This window comes from Spermophilus citellus (genome assembly GCF_964194105.1).
Source record: "Spermophilus citellus genome assembly, chromosome: 1".
Lineage (NCBI taxonomy): Eukaryota > Metazoa > Chordata > Mammalia > Rodentia > Sciuridae > Spermophilus > Spermophilus citellus.
In genome coordinates, this window is record NC_138182.1 from 282278073 (window position 1) to 282291721 (window position 13649).

A 13649-nucleotide genomic window follows, 5' to 3' on the forward strand; every position below is an offset into this window, starting at 1 on the left:
AGGTTTCAAAAGATCTCACATTCATTAGGCAGTAATGGGAAATCGTGTATTTCTATTGGCATTCTGATTTTACAACTTAAAGCCAATAAAGGAATGCCCAGAGAAGTAATCTTACCCAAGAGAAGGTATTCTTATATTAATAGACTCTCTTCACTTATGAAATTTTCACTGTTGTTCAGTTTTGTTCCCTACTGGCTGGGTGTATGTGGGCAAAAGAGAGCAGAATGAGAGGCTGTCTCAGGAAAGCCCACCAAGTGGGAGAAAAGAATGACTTAGAGGACTGACCACAAATCTCCGACATCTCTCAACAGATGTGTTAAACACTGGAGTCTTAAGGGGACAGGACTCAAGGTGTCACTCAGGAGAGAAGACTTCCTGTGAGGCCTACAGGTGGCAGAGAGCTCCGAGGAGGGTTATCCACGACACCAGTGGTGGGCGATGGGCTGGTGGAGGTGCACCATGAGTCCTCTGGTTGGCATCTTGCTCACAGAGATGTGTTCAGCTGCTCAGAGATCAAGGAGCTCCCGCCAGGAGTGTCTGTCCTTGAGATCTCGGAAACAGCAGTTTTCCACCCTAGTCTTTCCTTGGCCTCTGAGCATCTGCATAACTCTGAACAAAGGACTGGGCTGCTCTTAGCTGTCTTCTCATTTTAACATGCAGGGGGTCTCAGGCTGCATGACTAATCAGAGTCATCTGGGGACTTGCTGACGGAAGCACAGATGTTGCTGGGGTGGATTTCTGATTCAGCAGTTTCAGTGGAGCCTGGGAATTTGCCTTTCTAACAAGTCTCCCGGTGGGTGACACCAGTGCTGCTGCGTGGGACCCCACTTGGACAGGGCCATGCGCACAGAGCTCTGGCAAGGACCTCAGCTGCTTTCAAAGTCTATTGTTTGGTCAGACTAGTGATATAGCCTCGGGAGAGGATTCTCAATTTGGGTTCTTTTCATCACCAAGTCAAGTTCGGTGTATCTGTGGGGGACTGTTTGAGAGAGCACAGTGAATTGCTCAGCTGTAGGAGTTTACCAGGGCAGGTGAGCTAAAGTGACCTAGGATGAAGAATGTAAGGGGAAAAGCATCCACCAGGTGCTTCTCCTGACCATCACTGCGAATGATGAGGCCAATTTGAACTCACTGAGACTCTTCGTATCTTAGCCCAGATTTCAGTTAAAGGGAAGAGAAATGCCTGTACAATGTTTTTCTTGCTTCAGTCACCTTTGTGGAGATTTAGGTGTATTAAGGCCAAGGATGAGTTGTGATTACAGGATCAAAAAATTCCTGATAGAGGCAGAAAATTGAAAAAGTCACACTAGCTTCACACTTGGGTAATGAAGGAGAGATTTGAGTCCAAGGCCTGGCACGGCAGCTGGTATGTGCTGTGAGCACCCTGGCAGGAGCCCAGGGACCTGCCAGACCCCCTTACAGTCATTAGCTCCTCTAATCACAGCCTGATCCCATGAACTATCAAGGAGGAAAATATTCCTGAGTGGAATTAAGTGACGTGTTCCAAGTCACACAGTAAAAATCAGAGCCAGGATCCAGACTGGAGATGGGTATGTATGTCTAGGTCCTCACTAATGAACTACATCTGGGTCCTCTGCTGCTTACAGACTCGTGCCATGAGCTACAAAAAGAAACCAAGTTTGTCCAACCAGACCATTACTTGCAGTTTTGCTTTTAAACATTAGATTAAGCACCATTGCTCTATTTTTCACTATTTGGAAAAGTATAATTTTTTTAAAGTTAAAAGAAAAAAAAATACTTTAGTGGTGGGTTTGCAAGACCAAATGCTTCCAGGTCTCCTCTCGACAGATGCATGAACCCTGGATCCCGTCTCCTTGAGTCACCTCAGATGTGGTGGGCAGCTGCGGAGCTCTGCAGCTCATCTCCGTCGGTTCAGACTGACTGGTGAGCAGAGCTGTCCCAGACTCTTCCCATGCAGTCTGAGTCTGCTAGCTCTAACAAAGTGTTACCGTAGACAGGAGCCTGGTGGACAGAGGGGCTTCTGTAGCTTGGACAATCTTTTTGCTCTTAAAACATTTTCCCCTGAAAATATTCTAAAGAGGTGCCAAATTTAGAACCAGACTATGAGATACACAGAGCATGGAGCACTTTCCTTCCTTCCAGGGGGAGTGTCATCAATGATCTGTGTCACTCTGTCCCCATCCAAATTACCAAGAGTATCTCAGTAGCGGCTTCTGGAGGGCTCTGCGAAACAACCAGGCCAAAATGGAGAATGACAGAAAACAAACTTTAATCTTGGAGCAAACCACAGGAAGAAGAAGGTGAAATAAGAGATTCGGTCACTCTAAGCCAAAGTACATAAAACCTTTAATGAATTAACCTTACAAAAGACAAATGGCGTCAAAACATGAGACGTGTTTGGTACAAAACTGGTCCTAGGCTGTAGGAACTAATTCTGGTGATGGATGGCAACGTGCTACTGGCGCGAGACACAACAGAGCCCCGGGTCCCCGCTGGGGCCCGTGGATGACCACTGGCGACAAGACACAGGTGGGGGAGCACAGACTCCATGTGGGGAGACGGAATCAACTTATTCACAAATACTGTGTTTTTGAATATCGGCTAGCGGATGCAGTTGGCGAGCTACCGTATTTTCCAGAAAAGAACATGCACCAGAAGATAATATACACCCCCCAGTTTTATTGCCTTAAGAATTTGTGTTTGCTTCACCTCTCTCCTCTGTCACTCTCTGAAGGCTCTCTTTCCATGCCGCTCGTCTCTCTCCTTTTGCTTAGGAGTAAGCACAGTGCAAGTGGCAGAACAATCTGGGCACACGTCAGACACCAAACGGTATGCCACTGGGTCACAGGAACGAGTCTGCAAGGGCTCCACGGGACGGAACAGAGCACGCACATCAAGAGGGGGCAAGAGTCGTGGTCAGAAAGTGCGTGGCACCTTCCAGGAAACACAGTCTTCCTGCCAGGACGAAGCGACTCCTCAGGATGCCACATTGCTCTGGGAAAGGGACCGGGACATTTCCGTGTTCACAAAGTACGTCTTCAGGTCCCCCTTTCCTTTCACGTTGATGATCCCCCGACATGTGCAGGTGTATCCGAGCGTCTGCAGGACAAGGCTGGTCTCCTCAGTGACCTGCGGAGCACAGAACCAGATGGTAGGTGTCAGGACCCACTCCAGTGCAGGCGGAAGAGCCACAAGAACCTGGCACCCCTGGCCCACAGGAGTTAGCAGAAGAGGGAGTATTCCACCCGAAGGACAGTTCAAGGGCAGCGTGTGGAGTTCAGTGCCGGGATAGCAAAACCTCCAGGGTTAGGGTCAAGGAACCTGCCGTGCTCCCATGATTGACACTATGGATGAAGCCATGCATAATGCTAAGCCTTCTCACAGGAGGAACTGGATCAGGTTGGACTTCAACCATGTGAAACTCTGTGTCCACATAGATGAGAACTATGGGAAAGAAGGCAAACCAGAAGAACGCTGGAGCCTGGGATTTAGGATGACGCTCACAGACTGTCATCATGTCACTCCGTAAGACACCAGTCATGAACACTAACAGTGTGTTCTTAGTACAGATGGAGAAAGCGCCCGAGCAGGAGGGGGGCTGCTGCAGTGGCCTCTCTCTCAGGTGTTAGGCCACGAAGTGACCTGGGACTAAGGGAGCCAGGGGACATGCGTTAGGGTGACAGTGGCACTCTGGGTTGGGTCCTGGAAGCTTCCTCATGCCCCTGCACTGACGAGGCTGCTACTGGAGGAACCCCCGCCTGCCCCTGCCCCCGACAGCACTCACTGTGTCCTGCTACGCGCCCGAGGTGGCCCAGCTGCTGGTCACATTCGGGTCCTGTCTTCACACAGAGGGGAGCCTCCTGTGGGGTAGGGACTTCCCTCTGAGTGAGCAGCACTGCCCTGTGCTCAGCCCCTGGCTGTCTCAGCTGGAGCGTGAGCTGGCTCTCCTGTGGGACCGCTCTTGAGGCCGAGGCCCCAGGTTGTGTGGGGTCCTCCTGCTAGAGTGTTGGGGAGCCTCCTGCGGATGGCAATCCCTCGCGCAGACCCTGGTGAGGGTCCCAGGTGTGGTCTAAGAACAAGGACTCAGCTGCAGAGGTGGGGAGGATCCCCTGGCCGACCGGGCCTCCATCCAGACTCCCCCAGGGGCACGTGGGGCCTGGGCTGGGAGGGAGAGATTCGTCTTCAAATCTGCTGCTTTGATACCACGTGAGAAAGACATGGAGGAGAGAAGGGCTCTTCTCCCACTCACTAGAGAAGGCCCCTGGTGCAGAGGCATCTGTGGGGCCCTGGCCACCCCAGACATGTGGGTGACACTCCTGTGCTGCACAGGGTTGGCACAGCTGTGAGGCTGTGCGCAGCACAGAAGCAGTACAACTGAGTTTTGGTTTTGGTGTGGATGCCCCCAGGGGATGGTGCAGTGGTAGGAGTCAGCTGGAGGCCCTGCCCACAGGTCAGGGGCACCTCCTCAGCTGGGTGCTGAGGGAGGCGGAGAGAGGTCCTGAGGGCAGACGCTGCCAAGGACGATGGAAGAGGCTATGAGAACACTCAGGGCCCGTGCTCATGAGAACTGAAGCCACCACTGCTGCAGGTCTAGGGGAGCCGGGTGGGTTGCTGAGCAAGAGGGCTTTCTGTGCCACTCTGAGGGCCTTGAGCTGGAAAGCACAGTGGGTGTGATGCTGTTAAAAGAGGCTGTTCTTCTGGGCATGGTGGCACATGCCTGTAAGCCCAGGGTCTCAGGAGGCTGAGGCAGGAGGATCCAAGTTTGAGGCCAGCCTTGGCAACCTAGAGAGACCCTGTCTCAAAAAAATAATAATAATAATGGCTAGGGATGTTGCATAGTGTCAAACACCTCTGGGTTCACTCCCTGGCCCAGGAGCAGTTTTATCATGGTCTTAGCATCATTTTTGACCTTTCCTGTCTTCTCACTACTGCTTTTGCACGTATGTAAGAGGAGGCCACCGGAGCCAGAGTGAGCTGCACCCTCAGGAGAAGGAATCCTGTGAACGCCCAGCTTTGACTGCTGAGCTCAGGGCAGCCTGCATGCACACTTCCCTGGCAATGGGAAGAAGCCTTTCCTGTCTCCATCTTGGGTCAGAGCACACGAGGAGCCTCCAGGTGGCTGATGTGCACTGCATCATGTGGAGAATCAGGAGGCCACAGGTCTCTTAGAGACACAGGAGCTCTGACTCCACTTCAACCTTGACCCCTGGGGGATTTAGGATCTCCATGATGGACAGCCTCACTTAGAGGCTTTTGATTCCTATTTACCCAAGTGCTGGAAAACCTCATGGAGAGTTGTAAAGCACATGAGAAACCACCATGGATTTCCTGAATGTTCTGAGTATATGGTGGGAACCACATAGGTCCATATAACCTTTACGTGTCCTTGGAAGGGACATGCCTGTCTAACCCCAACAGAGGAGAACCCCGGTTTTCCAGGATTGCTGGGGCTTCCTTGGGCACTATCAGTGGCTAGGGATGCTCATGGAGAAAGTCCTGGAGCCTTGGCACCACTGGGGAACAATGAGACTAGGCTGCCAAGATGCCTGACTCCTCTTCTGGTGGGCTTCTGGGCAGTGTCCATAGGTGATGACCGAAGCTGCAGCCCCCATCAGAGGAGTCCTACTTCTTAGCCTGCCAGGGAGAGGGGAGGTGCCCAGAGCAGATGTTGCAAGTTTACCCTGAGTTGAATCTCAGGAGAAACCAGCCTTCTCTTGACCCTTGGCAACGGCCAGTTGGTTTGGGGGTGGGGGGGGGGATCTAGGAGAATTCTCTCCTAATGTATCCCATTAGTTTTCTATCTTTTTTCTTTCTTTAAAATTTTTGCCCTCTCTTATTTGGAATTTTGATTTCTTTGAAGTAACTCTTGACTAATAATCAGAGTGGAAGAAGGCAAACACTTAGAGGCAACGTTGGCTCCATTTCATATAAAAATCAAAGCTATATTGGAGTGAAGGAGGTGGAACAGCATTGAGAGGCAGGTGAGTAAGTAGAGGTTTAATGGAAAATCCATTCTTGATGATGGTGAGTGAATGGTACCTGAGGACCTTAGCCAAGCTGAAGCACAGCACAGAGATTCATCAACATCCCCAGAGACGGCCATGATCATGTGTGCCCAGGGACATTCATACACATATGCCCTTTAGCAGGAATTTATCTTCCAGAACGCAACGTAGCCGGGGTGAAATGTAAAACCACTGCTTTTTGAGGGTGAGGCAAATAGGAAGCTCAGCAAAGGTGCACCCCCGCACACAGGCATGTGCACCTGCACACACCCTTCCTTCTCACTGGGAGAACGCAGTGCTTCTTTCTAGGCCTTGGGCACTGTGTCCAGGGGGTGCGTGTGTCCTGGTGGATGGGGATCAGATCACTGGTGTTTATTCACCCAGAGGCAGACTGTTTTCACTAATTTCTAGGCATGCAGCTGGAATCCTGAAGATGATGAGGACCATAAAACCAAGGTGTCCCCAGACTGTTCACTGAAACACATTCTGTGCTCTTGGATGGACTTATTCCTCCGTGTGCTTGTGTCAAGTCATTATGGCAGCAGGCTTCAGGAGGACTAGTACAATGTCATGGCAGAATTCAGTCAAATTCTATAATCTATCAAAACACATGGAGTGGATTTGGGCATGGGGCAGAGTATGGGAATAATAAAGGTCATCTGTAGCCAAAATTTAAGCAAAATTTCCAAACCACAGTGCAAAATGACTTTGGCTGTAAATACATTAAAAGTGACACCTCAACTTTGGGAATGTGTTTATCATTCTGCATATATTAAAATAATTCAGGGTAAAATACAGTGACACACACTCCTTAGTTGTTTTTATCCTATTTTTTAGTTGAATTCTTCAAGTATTGAAATGAGCTGCGGCTTCCTGATTCCACCCTGTGCCCTTCTTCTTCTTTTCCCCCATAAGTTCAATGGATACCCCTCCTCTGTGAGCCCTCTCTGGCCTGGCCTGCTCCAATATCCACCTCCACCCTGTGACCTTGAAAGCACCCTGGAACTCCCTTCTCCTCTGCTCTGTGGACTCCCCTCACGTCCTCTCCCAAGGTCCTCTTCACATGTGGACCCATGTCTTTGTCTTGAACTCCTGTTCCTACAGACTATGGGGCTTTCCTTCCTCAGCGGACCAGAGGAAGTCCTCTCCTATGGCACTAACACCGGCAGCCACACAGCTGTGATTCCAAGGCCAGCTGTTGTCTCCCACGCATCATGTGCTATGTGAGGGGCACGTTGTGTCTGAAGCACCCTGCTCCAGCAGCAGCTGGGCTCAGCACGTGGAGGGCTGGGCAGTGTCTGGGAATAAGTTAAAGAGGACTCTAGGGCAGGGTTGCCCAGAGCCCCCCACCCAGCTCTCCTGCTCCCCTGATCCTTCCATCCCAGACTGACCACTGCTCTACTGCAGCCCTGGGGTCAGTTTCAGCAGCGTTCCAATAACAGAATTTTTCCTATTATCTTTTCAGCAATTTAAAATTCTCTTTTTTTTCTAGAATATGAGCAGTGCTACTGTAATTAGAGCTACTTTATGAAATTGATTTTGAACGTTAGATCTTCCCTTTCTCTCCCTTGGGTGGATCCCAGAGCTGCTGGTCACTTCTGGCCCTCCAAATCCAATGAGAGGCTGAGTTGGGCCATGTCATGCTGCCTCATTTTCGTGTCTCACCTCCTGCCAGTTTTCTCCTTCTCTCCTCCTTCCAATTCCAGCTCAGTGCCTTCCCTCCCAGGAGGGCGGGCAGGGGCAGGCCCAGGTTCTGGGTGATTTCAGCTGCACATCCCAATCCCTCTCCCTTCCAAGCCCTTTTCCAGGTGCTGGGCCTGGGAGAAGGAACAGGAGGGGAGGGCAGCACGCCTGTTCTTCAGGCTCTGGGCTACCCACTGCCACGTGAGTCACTGCCAGGCCACTGCTGTTTTCCTGAGTGCATAGCCTTTCTGTTTTGTTCGGTTTGGATGTGAGGTGTCCCCCAAAGCTCATGTGTGAGACAATGAAGAAGGTTCAGAGGAAGAATGATTGGTTGTGAGAGCCTGAGCTGGATCAGTACACAAATCCCCTGATCGAGGTCAGCTGGGTGGTGAGTGTAGGCAGGTGGGATGTGGCTGCAGAAGGTGGGTCACTCAGGACATGCCTTTGGGGTTTATATTTTGTCTGGGGTGGGGAGAGCTCTCTCACTGCTTCCTAATCCCATGTCCGGAGCTGTTTCCTCCTCCACATCCTCCAGCCATGAAGTTGTGCCTCACCTTGGGCCCAGAGCAATGCTGTTGGCTGTATGGACTGAGACCTCTGAGACTGTGAAACCCAAATAAAATTTTCCTTTTCTAAAATTGTTCTTGTCAGGTCTTGTGGTCACAGCAGTGAAAAAAGCCAACTAAAACATATTATTAGAATTTCATTGTTGTTGCTGACAGAAAGTGTAGAACGAACACTTCCTCCGTGAAAGGCTTAAGGAATTTTACTTTTTTCTTTTGGATTATTATATAATGGACACTACCACTGTACTTATGAATGGTTTCTAAGAGGACAGACTCGGTCAAAGATGAAAGGAGGGGGAATCACCTGTATTTTGTCCATGACTCCAGTGCTGTCCATCCTGCTGGCCACGTTGACGGTGTTGCCCCAGATATCATATTGTGGCTTCTGGGCTCCAATGACACCAGCTATTACAGGTCCATGGTTAATGCCTGTGACACAGCAGAGTTGGGTGAAGAGATCTGAATGACAGCAGTGGTCTTAAACAGGAAAGCCTTCAGGGTCTATTGAGTCAACATTGTTAAACAAACATTAACCCAACTCATGAAAGTCTAAAGCCAAGCCAGAAAATTCCTCTAACTTAATCATCTCAAAGGATTCCATGAAATAGAAAAGGAGGGAACCCTTCCAAACTCATTCTATGAGGCTAATAGCACCCTGATACCAAACCAGACAAAGACACATCAAGCAAAGAAAATTTAAGACCAATATCCTCAATAAAATTCTGGCCAATTACATACAAAAACATATTAAAGAAGGGAGTGCACCATGATCAAGTGGGGTTTATCTCAGGGATGCAGGGTTAGTCCAACATATGGGTATCAATAAACATAATTCATCATATTAGTAGAATTAAAAACAAGAATCATATGATCATCTCAATTGATGCAGAAAAAGTATTTGACAAAATACAGCACATCTTCATGTTCAAAACACTAGAAAAACTAGGGATAGTAGAAATATACCTCAACATTATAAAAGCTATATATGCTAAACCCAAGGCCAGCATAATTCTAAATGGAGAAAAAAAATGAAAGCATTCCCTCTAAAAACTGTATATTTTATTAACACACATAAATCAAACACATTCCTATACATCAGCAATGAATTTACTGAAAGAAATTAGGAAAACTACACCATTCACAATAGCCTCAAAAAAAAAAAAATAAAATGAAATACCTGGGAATCAATCTAACAAAAAAGGTGAAAGACCTCTACAGTGAAAACTACAGAACACTAAAGAAATAAATTGAAGAAAACCTCAGAAGATGGAAAGATCTCCCATGCTCCTGGATAGGCAGAATTAATATTGTCAAAATGGCCATACTGCCAAAAGCATTATACAGATTTAATGAATTCCAAATAAAATCCCAATGATGTTCTTCATAGAAATAGAAAAAGCATCATGAAATTTATTTGGAAAAACAAGAGACCAGAATAGCTAAAGCAATCCCTAGCAAGAAAAGCAAAACAGGAGGCATCACAATACCAGATCTTAAACTATACTACAGAGCTATAGTAACAAAAATGGCATGGTATTGGCACCAACATAGACCTGTAGACCAATGGTACAGAATAGAGGACACAGAGACAAACCCTCATATATATGGTTATCTCATACTAGACAAGGGTGACAAAAACATTCACTGGAGAAAAGATAGTCTATTCAACAAAAGGTGCTGGAAAAACTGGAAATCTATATGTAGCAAAATGAAAGTAAATCCCTGTCTCTCGCCCTGCACAAAACTCAACTCAAAGTGGATCAAAGACGTAGGTGCTAGAACAGAGACCCTGTGCCTAATAGAAGAAAAAATAGGCTCCAATCTTCACCACGTCAGCATAGGATCTGACTTCCTTAAAAAGACTCCTAAAGCGCAAGAAATAAAATCAAGAATCAATAAATGGGATGGATTGAAATTAAGAAGCTTCTCAGCAAAGGAAACAATTAATGAAGTGAGGAGAGAGCCTACAGACTGGGAGAAAATCTTTACCCCATGCACCTCCGAGAAAGCATTAATCTCTAGGATATATAAAAAACCCAAAAAAACTTAACACCAGAAAAACAAATAACCCAACCAATAAATGGGTTAAGGAACTGAACAGACACTTCACAGAAGAAGAAATACAACTGATCAACAAATAAATGTAAAAGTGTTCAACATCTCTAGCAATTAGAGAAATGCAAATCAAACTAAGACTTCATCTCACTCCTGTCAGAATGGCAATCATCAAGAATACAGGCAGCAATAAGTATTGGTGAGGATGTGGGGAAAAAGGTACACTCATACATAATTGGTGGGACTGCAAATTGGTGCAACCACTATGGAAAGCAGTATGGAGATTCCTCAGAAAACTGGGAATGGAGCCACCATTTGACCCAGCTCTCCCAATCCTTGATTCATACCCAAAGGACTTAAAATCAGCATATTACAGTGAAGCAGCCACATCAATGTCAACTCAAAATAGCTAAACTATGGAACCAACCTAGGTGTCCTTCAATAGATGAATGGATAAAGACAATGTGGTAGATATATCCAATGGAATATTATTCAGCTTTAAAAAGAGAGAAATTATGGCATTTGCCAGTAAATGGATGGAGTTGGAGAATATCATGCTAAGTGAAAAAAGCCAATCCCACAAAATCAAAGGCCAAATGTTTTTTTTCTAATATGCAGATGCTAATTCACAGTAAGGTGGGGGTGGGGCACTAGGGAATAGATCACCTTAGATTAGGTAGAGGGAAATGAAGGGAGGGAAGGGGAGGGGATGTGGGGATAGGAAAGATAGTAGAATGAAACAGCATTATTACTGTATGTGTATATGTGACTGCATGACCAATATGACTCTGCAACCTGTACACGCAGAGAAATGAAAAACTAATCTCATCTATTTATCATATATCAAATGCATAAATTCATTCTACTGTCATGTATAACAAATAAATAAATTAATAAAAAGTGATACGATGTTTAGTCTTGTCCATTTTTTTCCCTATAGATCCTGACTCCTTTTTATATGGCTATGTATCGTCATTCTATAACAGAAAACCGTTAGGTTTCAGAAAACTCTGCATTCCAATGCAGTTTTCTATAATCTTGGGCAAGAGAGGCTCATTGCTCTGCTTTCCAACATTTAAAGAATCAACGTTAATTTGGAAATCTGCACATTTCAATTGTGGTCATGCTGAAGAGATGTGCTGCTCTCTGTTGGCCACCGTTGGACTCCTGGGTTCCCTCCGGCATTTTGCCACATGGCAAGCACAGTGACAGCCACCGGAGCCACACTAGCACGGCATTTTCCTAGTGCTTTGCATGTAGAAGCTCTTCTCATTGTCACGACAACCCTGTGAGGTGGCCACCTGTCATCACTGCCGCTTTCCAAGTGAGGAGGTAGAGACAGATGCCGTCACGTCTCCTAAAACGAAACAGACTCCCAGCTCCGCAGCAGGCAGGCAGGGGACACGGGCCCCACAGCCCCTCCTCCTGACAACGGGATTCCCTGTCCAGCATGTGCTTTTGGGGCATGTGGTCACTCTCACAGGCTTGTTGTTTGGTACTGTCCCCCTGGATTCCCGAGGAGCCTGTTGACAGTGCTCTTCCCCACTGCTGAGTCAGGCTGCACCCCTTCCTGGAGTCTGCACTGCTGCCAGTAAAGAGTCCTACTGAGATCAGCGATGAAAAGCCTCTGAGGGCAATGGGAAGATTTGGATGGAATACATATCCGGAGAAACCTTCCATGTGAGAAAATGACTGGCCCTTAATAATACACAATGGGGAAAAGTTAGAAGTGGAAGGATAGGGTTGAGGGGCAGGCGTCTTGCATTTGGTGGCTAGGCAGGGTGGTCAGAGTGAGGCTGACAGAGGCCACTCTTCACGACACATATGACACATCTTTGTGCCACAGTGTCTTCCCCCTTGTGGCGGTCTGTCCTGCTCTGCATTCATCAGAGTGAGGATGACTAGCCTGCTGGGTCCTGAGCCTCGCCAACTATGGCCCTCCAAGTGGTCGCTGGGAATCCATGACGTCACTCTCCTGACCCAGCCAGCCCACCTCTTGCCAGGGCCTGCTGGATTTATTAGAATCCTGGCAGACAACTAGGTGCCCTGGGCTGCCTGCAGTGAGGAAGACAAGAGTGGTTTGGCAGATCTCCCTCTCTTGGCGGCTCCGGTACATGGAGGCCGCACTTTGGCACAGGATGGGATGCAGAGGTGGCACCTAACGTGAGGAGCGAGCTCCAAAACTCGAATCAATGTTTCCAACAGGGGGAGGCCTGGGTTCTTTTCCAGCTCCGTTCCAAGGGCAGGTGACTCTGTGTTCTTATGGCTTGGATGTGAGGTGTCCTCCAAAAGCTCACACGTGAGACAGAGGAAGGAGGTTTGGAGGAGAAATGATTGGGCCACCTCCTTAACATAATCAGGGAATTAATCCCTGAGGGATCAACTGGGGGGTGGCTGTGGGGTACGTATTTTGTGTCTGGAGCGTGGAGTCTCTCTCTGCTTGCTGATCACCATGTGAGCTGCTTCCCTCTGCCTCACTCTTCCACCCTGATGTCCCGCCCCACCTCGTGCCCTGAGGAGTGGACCTGTCAATCTATGGACTAAGACGTCTGAAAGTGTGAGCCCCTGAATAAACTTTTTTGTGCTGGTGGGGTCCTTTAGTCACAGCAGTGACAAAGCTGAGTAAAACACATGCCCCGAGAACTCAGTGCAAACACACAGGGGCAGAGGACAGCCACACCCAAAGGTAAAGACATCTGTCACCTCCCCACATTCTCTCCTGGACCTCGCCCTTCACCTTGCTCCAACTGATTAATTGATTAATTAATTAATTGATTAATTAATTAATCTAATTGATTACTTTTTATTTTTTTAAAAAAGATGGTATGGATCTTTTTTTATTGCTTGTTCAAAACATTACAAAGCTCTTGACATATCATATTTCATAATATTGATTAATGAGGGTATTTCTGAGAAAGTCAATTTCTGCTGGGTAGATTTAATCCCTTACTGGTATTTTCAGGCAAAGCTTCCTCTTTTCCAGGACATTCAGCCTTGGGAATGGTCCAAATGCTGCGGCATAAAATCTCACAGCTACGAAAGAGGGGAGAAACGCATTCCCCTTTGATTCTCTGAATGCTCAGTAAAACTCACTTCTGCTCTAGGGAGCAGAGCCCAGGTGGTTTATTCCAGCTGTGTCACTGGGCCATAGCACCCAGGAGTCAGCTCTGGACACTGGCCTGGGACCCAGCCCCTCATCCACCAGCTTTCTTCTGGCTGCGTGGGCAGCAGCTCTGGGCGTGGGGAGAGCCCAAACTGATCTTGCTGGCAGCAAGGCCGTCTGTATCCAGGGCAGAGTGTGCCTGATCTGTGGGTCTGATTAACACTGATATCACAGCGTGGTGTGCCGCAAGGAGTG

At 47.8% G+C, this 13649-nt stretch overlaps 1 protein-coding gene across 1 annotated transcript in view; it reads right to left on the reverse strand.

The window, feature by feature from the left end:
- Window positions 1-2311: 2311 nt before the first annotated feature.
- The window catches only part of ADCY2 (adenylate cyclase 2), a 380789-nt gene continuing 369451 nt past the window's right edge, over window positions 2312-13649 (reverse strand). The window contains exons 24-25 of the mRNA XM_081292584.1: window positions 8541-8665; window positions 2312-3111 (exon numbers count right to left, since the gene is read on the reverse strand). Coding sequence (XP_081148710.1) covers window positions 2959-3111; window positions 8541-8665 — 278 coding nt within the window. The 3' untranslated portion in view covers window positions 2312-2958. The remainder of the gene's footprint in view (window positions 3112-8540; window positions 8666-13649) is intronic.